This window comes from Schistocerca cancellata, chromosome 5 (assembly GCF_023864275.1).
Source record: "Schistocerca cancellata isolate TAMUIC-IGC-003103 chromosome 5, iqSchCanc2.1, whole genome shotgun sequence".
Taxonomy (NCBI): domain Eukaryota; kingdom Metazoa; phylum Arthropoda; class Insecta; order Orthoptera; family Acrididae; genus Schistocerca; species Schistocerca cancellata.
The window spans coordinates 297,102,669-297,119,298 of NC_064630.1; the positions used below are offsets into that span (position 1 = coordinate 297,102,669).

A 16,630-nucleotide genomic window follows, 5' to 3' on the forward strand; every position below is an offset into this window, starting at 1 on the left:
GTCTCTACAGGGAATCACATAACTCTCTTGGCAAATGTCCTTCCAAGATTGAGGTCTGAAATATTCGTCTGTGATACAGACAAGAGGGAGACTGAGTCAATAATTAAATCACTAAAGACAGGACTCTTATGGGTATGATGGAGTACCTAGCACAATGTTAAAGTACTGTGCTGCACAGGTTAGTATTCCTTTAGGAATGGTCAGTTTCCAGAACGATTAGCGTACTCAGTAGTAAAGCCGTTTTATAAATAGGAAGAAAGGGATAATGTACACAATCTTAGAACTATTTCTGTGCCATAGGATAATTCATCATTTTATATCACACAATTTGCTATCAAATGTACAGTTCGGCTTTAGAAGGCATATTTTATGATTTAAATAAGGCGTTTGATTGTGTAAATCACAGAATATTGCTCCAGAAATTGGACCATTACGGAATACGGGGAGTAGGTCACAAATGGTTCACCTCTTACTTTAGCAACAGACAGTAACAGGTCGTTATTCACAGTGTTGAGAAAGGCTGTGATGTGGGGTCTCAGTGGGGTACAGTCAAATGGGGGGGGGGGGGGTGCCCCAGGGATCATTCTTGGAACCACTCCTGTTCCTTATTTATATGAGTAAATGATACGCCCTCTAGTATAACGGGTAACTCTAAAGTATTTCTGTTCGTTGATGACACTAGCTTGGTAGTAAAGGGTGTCGTGTGCAACACTGGCTGGGTTTCAAATAGTACAGTTTACGACGAAAGTTTGTGACTTGTAGAAAATAAACTAAAGCTAAGTTATAGTATGACACAGTTTTTACAGTTTCTAACACACAGTTCAATAAAACCCGATGTTTTAATTTCACATAATGGGCATATGATTAGCGAAACTGAACAGTTAAGATTTCTAGGCGTTCAGGTAGAAAGTAAACTGTCGTGGAAAGCCCACGTTCAGCATCTTGTTCAATGACTTAATGCTCCCATTTTTACTATTCGAACGGTATCTGAAGTAAGTGATCGTTTGATATGCAAATTAGGCTGCTTTTCTTATTTTCATTAGCTTATGTCATGTAGTATTATATTCTGGGGTAACTCTTTCCATTCTAAAAGAATATTTTTGGCTAAGAAACGAGCGGTTCGGGCAGCAAGTGGTGTAAGTTCGCGAACCTCTTGTATTTTGACATTGGCCTCTCACGTTACTGTCATTTCATGTTAACAATATCAGCATATTCCCAAGAATAAGCAGCTTTCACTCAGTTAATACTCGGCAGAAATCAAACCTACATTTGGATCGGACTTTCTTAGCTCTTGTGCAGATAGGTGTGCAGTATACAGCTTCATCCATTTTACAAAAACGACCACAAGAGTTCAAAAATCTGCGCGCTTTCAAATCGGAACTGAAGAGTTTCGTCATGGGTCACTCCTTTTATTCTAACGAGGAGTTCCTTGAAAAATGATGATTCTTGTTGTATTATTGACTGCGTTTACTTAAAATTATGGTTTGTCATTTTTTGGGTTCATAAACATTTTATTTTTATCTGTTATTACTTTTACTTTGGACTGACACGTTCCATGGTCTTGGAGATATACTCCTCAGTTTGGTCCTACGAAACCTGACGTGTAAATAAAATAAAACACACACACACACACACACACACACACACACACACACAGAGAGAGAGAGAGAGAGAGAGAGAGAGAGAGAGAGAGAGAGAGAGAGGGGGGGGGGGGGAGGGAGAGAGAGAAAGAAAGAGAGAATGAAAACAAAACACAGGCATAAATCATGTTGTAAATGACCAGCTCAAGCTGCTCAGAGCTTTTGTTTTATTATTTTAGATCTAACTGTTTCCTTGAGGAAATAATCTGAAAGAACTTTTAAATTTTTCATGTTGATTACCACGTTTCCCTAATTTTAAAAATTCTGCTACCTTTTAAGTGTAATGGCATGAGTAGAACTACATAATAAAGATTGTTCATTAACGTCAAGACTAATTATTTATACATTCTACATTAATACGAAAAAAAATCCGTTCAAATAATCTATGAAACGTTTACCAATCTAAAATGTAATCCGCGAAAATTTATCGCGTTGCCTGTGTATTGCTCTTGAGTATGGCACGACTAAGTCAAGTTAGTAGTTACTATACTTACTGTAAGAGATATGGCATATATAATGAGACTAACGTTTCTGATATTAGTAATAAGGAGAAACTGTACGAAAAATAAATTACGTTGAAAAGGATTGGTGTAACTTCAAATTTTTTGGGAAAATAAAGTTACGACATTAACTGTTTTAAAACATCCACTGTTGCAACATGTCCACGTTCAAGAACGAATACAAATATTGCACTCTATACTAAAGATTCTATTCAATTATGAACTGTCACTTTCTGTTCAGTACTAAAGAAACTCTTTTTCGATTCCATCAAGTGTGTCAATGCAACATCATTGTTGCGTCCAGTTCGAGAAGGCGCAGACTGCAATCCACAAAATAAATATTTACCTATCTGAAGTGAAGAATTGTTCTTACGATGAAATTATTACAGTCTGGCGCTTAAGTGAAACCACAATTTTCCAGCCTGCACGTGAAACGGCAGAAGAACATGACATATTATATCAGTCAGTTTTTTGACATCACTTGTTAGAACGATAAATGAAAGAGCGAACCCAGTATGGAACGAAATACGGGGTTTTGCGTCCGTTTCTTTGAAGTTGGTATGGCGGAAAAGACATCTGCATACAAATTGATGCAAGTTAAATTGCATCTGGAAGAGGTTGAAAATGAATTTCACTTCTTAATTGAACTCGTCAGAGAGAAAATTTTAATTACTTTTCCATTCAGGAATAAATTAACACCACTACGACAAAAAAATCTTACGAAACTTATTATTCCGAGAACTGGAAAGTAAGTCATCATTAATGAACTGAGGGAGACTTCGGGGTCAGGCGTCTGACGAACGATCTCATTAGATTCCGAAACTCGTCCTCTGAGAAGCCGGGTTCAGTCAGAGTGGAAATTTCCAGAACACTTGAAATCATTGAACACGGCAGAGCGCGCGCACAGAAAGACGACGGAGTGCTGCAGCCTTTGTGGTGTTGTGTTTGCACAGTCTGCCGCAATTTACACTGGACAAAAGCGTGTGGTGGCGTGTAGACCAACCAAACACGTTCGGTAACTGCAATACTGCTCTTTGGGCTATGAGAGCTATGGGGGAGGGGGGATGATTTTTGTTTTGGTTTGCCTTTCTGAAAGGTATTGTTGGGGTAACACATGCGTTGTAGAATGCGGTCGCAATTAATTAGGGACGAATCGCGTCACATATCATGAAAATTGAAGCTGTTTTTTGTTGTGTTTGCAACTCGTCAGATGCAATAGTCCTTACATAGAAGTGACTAATATGATGAAATTTATAAGTGTACCAGTCTATACTAAGATAAGTATTCGAGCTTTACTTATCTTTGGCAATGTAATGCATATGGATTCAAGAAGACGAAAGAGAGATAACTGTAACACAAATTTTGCGCCTCACCTCTGCATGTTTCCTTCACCACTAACAAAGTCCTCGAAGGTATCCTCTAAGTTTTCGAAAGAATGAAGAAAGATGGGGCCAAATCAGGACTGGATGGATGATCGCTGACAGTGCAACCAAGGCGTCAGATTGTTGCAGATGTCTCAGCGCTCGTGTGCGGTCTGACACTGTCATGCTGAAGGAAAGGGTGTTCCATGAGTAGACGAACTCTTCGAATTCGAATCTCGACTACAGCATGCTGTTTCTCACGCACCGACAAGGTTAACGTTATATACCGCAAAGTTATACGCTGCAGATCGGAGCACTCCAGCGGCGAAGGGCTGGAAAATATGTAAACATGAATAACGAACATGTATAACGTTAATAACGTTTGTTTTACTTAAAACATTTTTAGAGTTTTCTCACAAAAATTCGGAGGCATTAGTTTTCAGCACGCTCTCGTAATATATCGCCGAATTTGTGTGTTGCTCTTGTTTGATTAATGCAACAGAACTATGTTTCCAGTTGATATTGTACAATGTAAGAGACGCGATATCCACACAACACGCGATATCCACAGATTGCAAGTGTGAGAATTATCGCACAATCAGCTTAAAAGCTCATGCATCCAAGTTGCTGACAAGAATAATATACAGAAGAATGGAAAAGAAAAGTATCTGCTAGATGACGATCAGTCTTGCTTTAGTGAAGGTAAAGGAACCGGAGATGCAGTTCTGCTGTTGCGGTTGATAATGGAAGCAAAAAACAGAATATTCCGTCCGAGCAGGCCTCGGATGGCTCAACGGGACCGACCGACAGCCGTGTGAACCTTAGCCGAGAGGCTTCACCGGATGCGTATATGGAGAGGCATGAGGGCAGCACACCGCCCTCCCGTCCGTTGTCAGTTTTCGTGATCCGAGCCGCTGCTTCTCAATCCATTAGCTCCTTAGGAAGCCTCACAAGGGCTGAGTGCGACCCGATTGTCAATAGCGCTCGGCAGACTCAGGTGGTCACCCGCCCAAGCGGTAGCCAAGCCCTACAGTGCTTAAATTCGGTGATCTAACGAGAACCGGAGTTACCACTGAGACAAGGTCGTTGGTTAATTGAAGCAAGACTGAAGAAAAATCAAGATACGTTCATAGGATTCGTAAACATGGAAAAGGCGTTCGACACCGTAAAAAGCTACAACATGTTCGAAGTTCTGAGAAAAATTGGGGAAAGCTATAGGGAATGACGGATGATGTACAATACGTACAAGGGCCAAGGAGGAATAAGAAGAGCAGAAGATGAAGAACGAAGTACACAGATGAAAAAAGGGTGTAAGACAGGGATGTAGTCTTTCACCACTGCTGTTCAATCTATACGTCGAAGAAGCAATGACGTAAATAAAAGAAAGGTTCAAGAGTGGAGTTAAAATTCAAAGGGAAAGGATATCAATCTTAAGATTCTCTGATGAAATTTCTATGATGAAAGTAATGTAGTATTCCGTGACCTGTTGGATGAAATAAACAGTGTAATACATATACAATATAAGCTGTGGGTAAATCGAAGAAAGATGATAATCGTGAGAACAGCGAGAAACTTAAAATCATAATTGATAATCACGAAGTAGACGAAGTTGAGCAATTCTCCTACCTAGGGAGCAAAAGAACCCATGATGGACGGAGGAAGGAGGACGTAAAAAGCATACTAGCACTAGCATAAAGTGCGTACCTGGCCAGCGGAAGTCTACTAATATCGAACATAGGTCTGAATTTGACAAAGGGATTTATGAGAATGTACGTTTGAACCACAGCATCGTATGGCAACGAGACATGGACTGTGGGAAAACAGGGACGGAAGACGATAAAGGCATTTGAGATGTGTTGTACAGATGTGAGATGTGGACTGATAAGAAATGAGGAGATTCTCTGCACAGTCTGCGAGAAAAGGAATATACGAGAAGAAAAAGGGCCAGGATGATAGGACATCTGTTAAGACATCATGGATTAACTTCCATGGTTCTAGAAGGAGCTGCAGAGGGTAAGAACTGTAGAGGAAGATAGAGATTGGGATATATTCATCGAACAATTGAGGACGTATGTTGCAGTAGCTACTCTGATATGAAAATGTTAGCACAGGAGAAGAATTCGTGGAGGGCGTATCAACTCAGTCAGAAGACTAATGCCACAAAATAAGAAAAAAAGCAATGGTTTAGCTTTTCCCTCAGGCTACCGGTACTGAACCCGCGATCAAGCTCTGAATGGCACACGCTTTTGAACGGCCGCTGCGTCACCCTTCGCCGCCTGGTCTCATAATGGAGAGGAATGGCATTAGCACAGTGCCCTACTGGCCGTTGCCGACTTTTGAGATATGGATCTGCTACTTCTCAGTCAAAATAGCTCCTCAGTTAGCATCAGGAGACTGAGTGTACCCGTTCTAGTCTTCCGGCAAATAAATAATCAAACTTCCTGGCAGATTAAAACTGTATGCCAGACAGAGATTCGAACTCGGGTAGAGCACTTGCCAGCGAAAGGCAAAGGCCCCCAGTTCGAGTCTCGGTCTGGCACACAGTTTTAATCTGCCAGGCTGCATAGTGAAATTTCATTCTTACGGAAATAGTCCCCGGCAATACTGGTGACAGACCCATAGTCCTCCACATGGGATTCAGACGCGCTAGCCTGTCCTCAGGTAAAATCACGATTAAATATCAGTACGGGCAAGTTAAACAGAAAAAGTAAGTACGATAACACGCTGAATACATACCTTCCTAGTTTGACGAAACCTCATGCATCACGTCATACCTCGGCCGGCCCACCAAATCACCCTACCTTATTCCAATGGAAAATTTCTACGACTAGAACAGCGGATAAAACGTGCCAGCCAACATCCTCGCAACTTCGTAGCTCTTCGGGATCTATTCATGTATTATTGGATTCAGGTGTATATGGCGTACCTGATGAAACTTGTGAACTGTACGGCTCACCGAACAGAAGCGATTACCAAGAGATTGTACAATGGTACATGGAATTAGCGAGATGTCTCATGACATTGGCTAGTATTTTGTCAGGTCTTCGTAACTCCACAAGCAAAACTTCAGGCTTAATCTGGCTATAGACAAGAAGAAGAAACCTAGTTCAACTCTATGCAGAGGCAGAGTGTTTTCTACATTTATTGTCAGGGAGTTCTCAGTTAGAGAGCCCTACCCAAGGAAATGGTGGTGGAATTCAAATGTCGTAGCTTTGTATTGTAATACATGTACTGCATTGCTGTCTGTGCTTTAGTGAGAATACAGCAGCCGACTAACGTGTGGCTCTTTCTTTTTTCCGCAGGGATGGTGAAACAAGTGAAGGGTGGCTACCTGCTGCGATACAAGAGTAAGTAGGAGCGGCGGCACCGCTGTTTGCCGTGCCGCTGACGTAACGGCGCGCTCGCCACCCGCCCTTTGTCATTCAAATGTGCGCTTTGTGCGCCACCGTGTTTGCCCCATCAGCTGTCAGCTAGATGACGTGTCAGACGGCTTTTGCATTACAATGGAGCCCACAAAAACGGCGATTTTGTACACCATGTGCTTTATTTATACCAGTTGATAGCTCCATGAGAAACCCAGAAATGCCAGGTCTATCTCTAATTTCACCAGTACTTATTAATTTAGATGCTGAATAATATTACTGCTTCAACGACTGGAATATATCGATTAATGATGTATTTCTTGATGTTTACCTCATTTCCCTTTGTAGTTATAGCGCATGTTAAAAAAAGGTTAAAAGATTCACAGCACTTAGTGAAGTACGCTGTACTCTTCCCAAATCGCAGCAAATGTAATTATTGACATTGCAATATGGATGGCTTCAGAATTTCAGAGACAGCTTTCCGGGACGACAGATACACCATATACAGATATTACTTCATCCATGTTGGACCTTGTGAACTCCGCGGCCGTTAATGTTGTTTGATGATGACGAAATGGGCTCTAAAGTGCATACCTGAGGAGCTATGACCATTCGTTCATCTTTTCTAATGTGAAACACATCTCCTCTACTGAGCAAGTGTTCATAGCTGTTAAGGTACGCACTTTAGATCCCACGCTTATTAGACATTTTTTCTCGTTTTTGTCCACACAACCACCACTGAAAGTTACCAGCCCCACACTCTTCGCAACACAAGAACGGGTATATGTATTCAACTGTCAGAGGTATCAGAACGGTTTTCGTTTATAGCTTTCGACTCGTTCGTTTCCGGTACAGGGATCCTTACTTCAGATGAATACATTTATCGTTCTCCATCATCCTAGAAAGTCTGAAACATCTTCACAGAATCATCCCGTGTATACATACATTTACAGACGCCCGCGCCTATAACATTGACTCTCTGTAGTCTCGTTGGATGACGTTTTCGGACATGGGTTCCTATTCAAAATACGATGTACTCACTAACCTCTACAAGTCCTAGAAGTCTGTAACGGGAATTTCCGACCACCCTATATAGACAACGAGCTTGTTGTCATGTTTGACTTAAAAGTGATGTCACTAGTGAAAACTAAAACCCTGTATCCAACACTTGGATATTTTTGGGATATGAAAGGGGTGTATGTTGACGCATGTACACTTTGTACATTCTTCCACATAGCACTCAATAGTTTGCGGAGTGAAGATATAGATGTCACTCTGATATGAGTTGTATCATTGTACTTTAAGTAAAACCAACCATCAAGTGGATTACAGAAAACTTGTCCTCTCTGATTAGTACATACTCCAACGACACACTGTAAATATTTAGAATTTTATGAAATAATAGTGCATCCATGTTATTGGGTATACGCAGTACATGAGGTAACATGCGTCATTAGTCGTTCATGTTTGACGAAATTTGGTCCTGTTTTCTTCAGTTTCTAGCAGTTTACATGTAAATTACAGTAAGACTGCCACTACCGATATCGAACGATTGCCAGGGAGAGACTAATACTGTAGTCCCATGACATAGAAACCAGGCCTAGCTCCAGCGTGCGGTGTTGCCATCGAGCGCCGGATGCGGTTGCTGCGTTGCCAGGTCGATACCTGTACGACTCCATGGAGCCCTTCTCCCGACGGACATCTCGCCGCTACCGAGTCCGGCCAATAAAATTAACGATGCTAATGAAGACATGCGTCACGTTAATGAACACTTTCAGCCGGTGGTAACCTGAAGCCACAGACGTGGCTCCCTCTATTAAGCTCCTCTTGCTAGTCTCGCCACCGCCTCTATGCCACTGCATGTAGTTAATTTCCTACCTTTGAGCTACAGTGTCTGACATTATAATGATAACCCTCACAGCAAGGAAACGTAAATCAGACACACGATGGTAGTTAATGTTTTAATCACTTTCAAGTAAATTCCAGGAATTAAGTGCGGCACCTAAAATGGCATACACTGAAGTTAAAAATTGCAAAAATTTCTACTACTAACCATCACAGCTGTTTTTCTATTGAAATCCTGCATTTTTATTTTGCACTCTCCTTAGTTATAGCAGACTCAGGCATTGCTATAGCTAGCATGCTGTAAACTATTTTTGCACAGCTGGGAAATAAAATAAGTTATAAAGACACAGCCAGTAACATGGAAAGGTGAACCCTATTTTATTTATGCAGGAAGGTAAATATCATATTAATATGCCTATTCTTTAAAAAATTCGAGAGAAGAGTTATCAAAACAGTCCCACATTGATGACTGACGATTATTATTCGCCAAGTGTAATTTCATGACGGTCATTTACTCAAGCAGCTGACGCCGCAAACACATATCTGATGACAATCAGTACTACGTTAAGTAATTTTCGTGGTTTTATTTGGTTGAAATTGTGTTTCGGAAAACCAGGCTGTGTATCTGCGTCCCCAGTTAAATTACAAATTGTAGTCCTCAATTAATTGAACGCTGCTGACACTTTTAATGGTAATAGATTTTAAAAACCCTGATTTCAAGCTTGGTGGTTCCCTTTGCGCTGTTCTTGAAGCGAATTCTGTCCTTTCCACCTGTATTAGCAAATAACTCCCAATGAATCTTTCACTCAGAAGCGGAATGGTCGTTGCTTTGAAATTTCCTGGCAGGTTAAAATTGTATGCTAGACTGGAGCTCGAACTCATTTTGCACATAGTCAATACCTCGGAAAGTAAAGAAAAGGTTGACTCAGAAAATGAAAGAGGTATATGAAGTTATGAAGGCAGTGGTTCATTACTTTTCCTCATACTCATCATGATTATTTAAGCATTTGTTTCATAGGGAAACAAGTCCAAACGAGCGTAGAGGATATCAGGGTCCAGGTCTACGATAATAGGCTCCCAGAGATCGGTGTCGATTTTAATGTGATAAACGGCCAGTTGCTTTTCAATGGTCTGAAGAGATGAAAATTGTTTTGTGAGGGATTCAGACTGTGTGGTGGGTGTTCCAATGGACTGCATCGGAAACGTCGGACCAAATCAACCACAATCGAGGTCGTAAGCAAGCGCATGTTGTCGTACAGCACCTCTACACCTTTCGAAAGCAATACCGGTCATATCCTCCGAATCGCCCTCTGCAACCGTTTCAATAGGGTACAATACAAGTAGCATTCACAGACTCTCCATCATGGGTGAGGTCATAACTTTATTCGTTGATACCGATGTTTTGAACTTCTTATGCGGAGGAGATGAGAGTCGTCTCTCAGACATTGATGCTTTCTTTCTCTTGTGTTTTAAATGAAGCACCCACATTTCGTTCACTGAAACTGCATGGCACAGGAATGGAACATCCTTCGCCTAGTACTGCATTAACTGCTCAAAAAATAATCCCATCCGCTTGAGAGTAGGCACTGTAACCGGCGAGAACACTTCTTCAGTTAGTCCACGTGTTCTGTGTGCTATTCGCTACACTGCCAATGTAGATATGGAATTCAAGTGTTGTATGGCTTATATGAATCAAACCTTCGAGGCAGCATACGTTCACATCGAGGTGGACGTACTTGGCCGCCTTAACCGTTATTCGCCTCGCCCAACTGTTCTGCAATTATTAAATTGCTAGCAACAAATCGACGCCTGTTTTTTTGACATTCACTAGCTCTGCAAACTTCTTGTAGTTGGTGATGAATTGTAGCTGATGATGTTTCCTCTAAGCGCTAAAAAGTTATTAACCTTGCCACTTATGCACTTCAACCCCTATATCTTAAAACGGCATTTCGAAGAACAGTGGTGTACATATCTGCATCTAACGGCCACGTTTGAAAGCTTTGATAGTATGAAACTTCCTGGCAGATTCTTTGATAGTATGTTCTGTCTAGGCATGAGATTTGACTTGCCTCGAGTATCTATACATCTGTGAGAGTTCTTGTTACTAACTGAGCCATCCTCGCCCAACATGTTAGAATTGGGGGTCAATAGAGAATTAAATAAATACTACTACATAGACTAACAGGCCAGCTTTGTGGTTGGATTGAGGAGCTTTTAGCGAATGGAATACGTGTCATTAAGGAAGAGAAAATTCCAGATGTAATTTCAAATGTGTCCATAGAAGGTTTACAGCACGATTAATGTCGTATTATATATACACCCCCTGTGTTCCATTTATATAGAATGCGGGCTGTCCTGCATGACAGGCATGTTGCGCGGCAACAGTGTTCTTCCAAATTAACCTACTACATAGAGCAGCCTACATTTCTGGGACAAAAAACGGTTTTCAGGACCTCAACATGAAGGTGACCTGCATGACAGGCATGTTGTGATGGCGTAGTACCTCTATACTTTATTGGCATACTTTGCCTTGCAACGTTTACATGAGGAGTAAATAAAAGATTTTCAGGCCTCAGGTGTGCAGCCTGCCTACCAATAAGAGGCACATTGTGGGAGTAGTTTTGGCTCACCTTACTGAACTGTACTGCAAGGTTGCATGTGCCAATGAGCAAGGCTGGGGACAGGTTCAGATGGATAGAGAAGGGGTTGGACAGAGCAAGGGGGAGGAGGAAATGGACAGAGTGCAGGGAGAAAGATAGATGCAGGTGGAAGATGTAGAGAGGCAGTGGGCAGGTGGAAAGGGAAGAGGGGCAGATGGAGATAGCCAGCAGGAGGAGCATTCTGTCGATGGAGCGAGGGACGGAGGATGATATGGTCAGAAAGAGGGCTTGGAGGAAATGGACAAAGAGAGAGAGAAGGATAAGAAGAGACAGAGGGAGTGGGGAGAGACCTGTAGAGCTGGAAGGACTAGGTGGACAGACAAGACAGACAGAGGAAAGAGGTGGACGTTGGGAAGGGGAGCAGGAGTTTACAGCAAGAGAAGCCGTGTGTGTGTGTGTGTGTGTGTGTGTGTGTGTGTGTGTGTGTGTATGTGTGTGTGTGTGTGTGTTTGTGTGTGTGGGGGGGGGGGTTGGGGGCGGGGGCTTCTAGGTTGATGCAGTTGCATTAGAGAAGTCACAACTCTAGATAACTGTAGCGTTATGTAGGAAGATCTACAGAGGATCGACACGTGGTACAGAGATTGGTAGTTGACCCTCACCATAAAAAAATGCAACTTATTGCGAGTACGTTGTAGGAAAAAAACCTGTTATTGTATGACTGTACCATAAGGAAGAATCCGTAAGAAGTGCAGTCCACCCGTTAAGTAGGTAGTCTGCAGAACCCATTTTAGACTGATATTTTAGTGTTGCTCGTGCGTATGGTACGATTACCACATAGAATTACAAAAATTATAGAGGGAACAGAGAACATCCAAAGAGCAGTCATTGTCATATAGGAGATGATAATCAAACTCGAGTAGCAAACGCTGTAAAAGAGGCGATATGCATCACTGTGTGGTTAGCTGTTGAAATTCCGAGAGAGGCTGGAGTTAAGACGGAAACATATGAACAATGGTCTTTCCTACGCACGATTCGCGGCTTCATCAGTATAGGAGGGAACTGACACGAGTAAACAAAGAACTTTCCAGTATAAACTAGGAGACGAATTGTCAATTATAGATTCTGACGTAGCTGTAGAAAATGTTGGAAACGAAGAGATACAATGTCTTGTCTCTAGTGTTCATCCCACATGTGGGAGAAGCAGTGAAGGAAATAAAAGGAAATAAGGGATGGTACTGTATAATATAGGTCTAAATTTGAGGAAGAAATTTCTGCAGATTCATATCTGGAACACAGCATTGTAGGGAACTGAATCATCAGTCGAGAAAAAACCGTGCATGAAGAGAATCTTATTGTTTGAAATGCACGTTTACACATGGGATTATTTGAAATTAGCCGCAAAGTATGTAAATATCACAGGATCAGACAAAATCAAGTATCTAGGAGAGCTCACTGAACCTAATGTAAAGGGAAGAAATAAGATTAAGAAAAATGAACTTATAATCTCGCTTAAATGAAAATGTTTACAAAAAATTGTGTAAATTCGCAAGAAATCATCACTACAGTGCGTTACACAAGGCAGAATGCACGCATGTATCAGAAATACTGATTTTAGGATCAATCAAAGAAAACGAAGAAATCAAGAGAAGGGAAATAAATATTGTGAGGAAGATATTAGGATTTAGAATAATTGTATAAAGATTTAAAATCGCAGGAAATCATTAGTACAATGGAGTATAAGGGGTAGAATGTACGTATGTAATAGAAATACTGATTTTAGGATCAGCCAAAGGAATTGAAGAAATCAACAAAAAGGGAAGAAAGACTGTGAGGAAGACTTTAGAAATAGAATAACCCTACAAACATTTAAATTAGGGTGTGACCCAGGAGAACATGTAGAAACGTCATGTAGCAGGAATCACAGACGAAAATAAGAATAATGGTTTATGGGGACATACAAAGAATTGGTCCGTAGGTACTTAGTGAATTGTACACATCGGCTAAAAATCTTTATCCAATTGTAGAAGCTTGCATTTCTCACTATTTTTACCTATAACTATCAACGTTACACTAAGACATAAAATGTACACTGATTTGTCCTGATAAACACGACGTCTGTAATTATAGAAAACGTCGCCCTGGTTGTATCACGTAACGCGCGTCCAGCAACTACACACACTTTGATGCTCGCGCCATGTGATGTAGTGGTCTGTTGCCTGCTGGAGAGTGAGGTCTTTCCGGCGTTAGTTGTTCGCATCGGCGATAGCTGTGGAGAGACGTGAAAAAAAAAAAGAATGCTGAGTCGCTACAAGTCCTAGCAGACTGACAGGATAAATTGGTCATCAATTTGAAAAAAAATAAGAGAAAAAAACTAACTATGTGAATGCATGGTTTTTTGGCAAAATAAACTTCCACCGCGTCACGTGGTTTAATCACAGGGCTGGCGTATAGATTCTGCTGTCGTCTTTATACAGGGTGGTCCAGTGATAGTAACCTGGCCAAATATCTCACGAAATAAGCATCAAACGAAAAAACTACAATGAACGAAACTTGTCTAGCTTGGAGGGGGAAACCTGATAGCGCTACGGTTTGCATGCTAGATGGCGCTGCCATACGTCAAACGGATAACAACTGCGTTTTTTAAACTAGGAACCCCCATTTTATTACATATTCGTGTAGTACGTAAAGAAATATGAATGTTTTAATTGGACCACTTTTTTCGCTTTTTGATAGATGGCGTTGTAATAGTCACAAACGCCAGTGCGGACGGTATTTGCTTCGTGATACATTACACGTGTTAAAATGGACCGTTTACCAATTGCGGAAAAGGTAGATATCACGTTGATATATGGCTATTGTGATCAAAATGCCCAACGGGCGTGTGCTATGTATGCTGCTCGGTATCCTAGACAACATCATCCAAGTGTCCGGACCGTTGCCGGATAGTTACGCTATTTAAGGAAACAGGAAGTGTTCAGCCACATGTGAAACGTCATCCACGACCCGCAACAAATGATGATGCCCAGGTAGGTGTTTTAGCTGCTGTCGCGGCTAATCCGCACATTAGTAGCAGACAAATTGCGCGAGAATCGGGAACCTCAAAAACGTCGGTGTTGAGAATGCTACATCAACATTGATTGAATCCGTACCATATTTCTATGCACCAGGAATTGCATGGCGACGACTTTGAACGTCGTGTACAGTTCTGCCACTGGGCACAAGATAAATTACGGGACGATGACAGATTTTTTTGCACGCGTTCTATTTAGCGACGAAGCGTCATTCACCAGCAGCGGTAACGGAAACCGGCATAATATGCACTATTGGGCAACGGAAAATCCGCGATGGCTGCGAAAAGTGGAACATCAGCGACCTTGGCAGGTTAATGGATGGTGCAGCATTATGGGAGCAAGGATAATTGGTCCCAATTTTATCGATGGCAATGTAAATGGTGCAATGTATGCTGATTTCCTACGTAATGTTCTACAGATGTTACTACAAGATGTTTCACTGCATGACAGAATGCCGATGTTCTTCCAACATGATGGATATCCGGCACATAGCTCGCTTGTGGTTGAAGCGGTATTGAATAGCATATTTCATGACAGGTGGATTGGTCTTCGAAGCACTACACGATGGCCCGCACGTTCACCGGATCTGACGTCTTCGGATCTTTTTTTCTGTGGGGAAAGTTGAAGGATATTTGCTATCGTGATCCACCGACAACGCCTGACAACACGCGTCAGCGTATTGTCAATGCATGTGCGAACATTACGGAAGTCGAGCTACTCCCTGTTGAGAGAAATGTCGTTACACGTATTGCAAAATGCATTGAGGTTGATGGACATCATTTTGAGCATTTATTGCATTAATGTGGTATTTACAGGTAATCACGCTGTGACAGCATGCGTTATCAGAAATAAGTTCACAAAGGTACATGTATCACATTGGAACAACCGAAATAAAATGTTCAAACGTACCTACGTTCTGTATTTTAATTTTAAAAACTTACCCGTTAATAACTGTTCTTCTAAAACTGTGAGCCGTGTGTTTCTGACTATTACAGTGCCATCTACCACAAAGCGAAAAAAGTGGTACAACTAAAACATTCATATTTCTTTACGTCCTACACGAATGTGTAATAAAATGGGGGTTCCTATTTTAAAAAACGCAGTTGATATCCGTTTGACCTATGGCATCGCCATCTAGCGGGCCAACCATAGCGCGATTTGGTTTCCCCCTTCAAGCCATACAGGTTTCGTTCTTCGTAGTTTTCTCGTTGGTCGCTTATTTCGTGAGATATTTGACCCGGTCACGATCAATGGACCACTCTGTATAGCCGCGACGTGTTCTGTGACGTCACTGATGCTCATTCCAGCGCCATACTCGGTAACATTTTTGTTTCGTATCTTAGCACTCGCCAGCCCCCTTCAACCTTACAACAATGACCGTGTCCCCAGCTGCGCTTAGCTGCAGAGCGCCGTCTTTATTGAGGGTGTTGTCACAAATTCTTTATATGGATCGCTTATTTTATGGCGCTGTCCCAGAAACATTTAGTCTGTTTAGAAACACGCACCTCGTTAAAAGCTATTTGATGCCCGTTTTCCAGAACATGCATTGCTACCGATGGCTCCTAAGAATATAGTGGGCTGAAATACCTGTCATGTTCTACATGGGACTGAGCCTTAGTACGCGCAGTCTGTTCTCTCTAAACTGTCTACATGCGAAGGAACTGAACCACTTACGGGAATTATTCAAGGAACGGGTACAACAACTGACAGTCGTCGCAAAGGTCTCTCCGAAGACACGTAAGCAGAAGGACCAGGAGGAGAACTCGAGAAAGTTTCCATTTTTGCCGTACCGTGGCCCACTAAGTGGAAACATTAGCCGTCTCCTAAAGAAGCAGAAAATAGTTTGGGTCGTCTCGCTTCCAGGCACAATTCTACAACTGATAAAGCCTCAGAAAGACGATGTAGGCCTCAGAACGCCCGGAGTATACGACTACAAAATACCATGTGGGTGTGGAAAATTTTATGTCGGACACTGTGTAAACTATTGAACACCGCCGAGTAGAACACGATAGGTGTTCCTGCGTACGGTATACTGAGAAATAAACGCTAGCAGAGCATGCTGTAGAAAACTGATACCGAATAGTATTCTCTGAGACATCTGTTATTAAGCAGCCAATTGTTTCTGGGGTAGCTTAATAAAAGAAGCGATCCAGATAAAAAGCTTGTGACAACACACTAAATAAAGACAGTGGTTTGCGTATAAGGACAGCTTTGGATCTAGCCATCGGAGGGTCGAAGCGTTTGCGGTGGG

The 16,630-nt window shown here is 41.8% G+C and overlaps 1 protein-coding gene across 1 annotated transcript in view; it reads left to right on the plus strand.

Annotated features, from left to right (window-relative positions):
- LOC126188000 (uncharacterized) overlaps nucleotides 1–16,630 on the plus strand; it is a 313,519-nt gene that overhangs the window by 154,992 nt on the left and 141,897 nt on the right. The window contains exon 2 of the mRNA XM_049929409.1: nucleotides 6,804–6,848. Coding sequence (XP_049785366.1) covers nucleotides 6,806–6,848 — 43 coding nt within the window. The 5' untranslated portion in view covers nucleotides 6,804–6,805. The remainder of the gene's footprint in view (nucleotides 1–6,803; nucleotides 6,849–16,630) is intronic.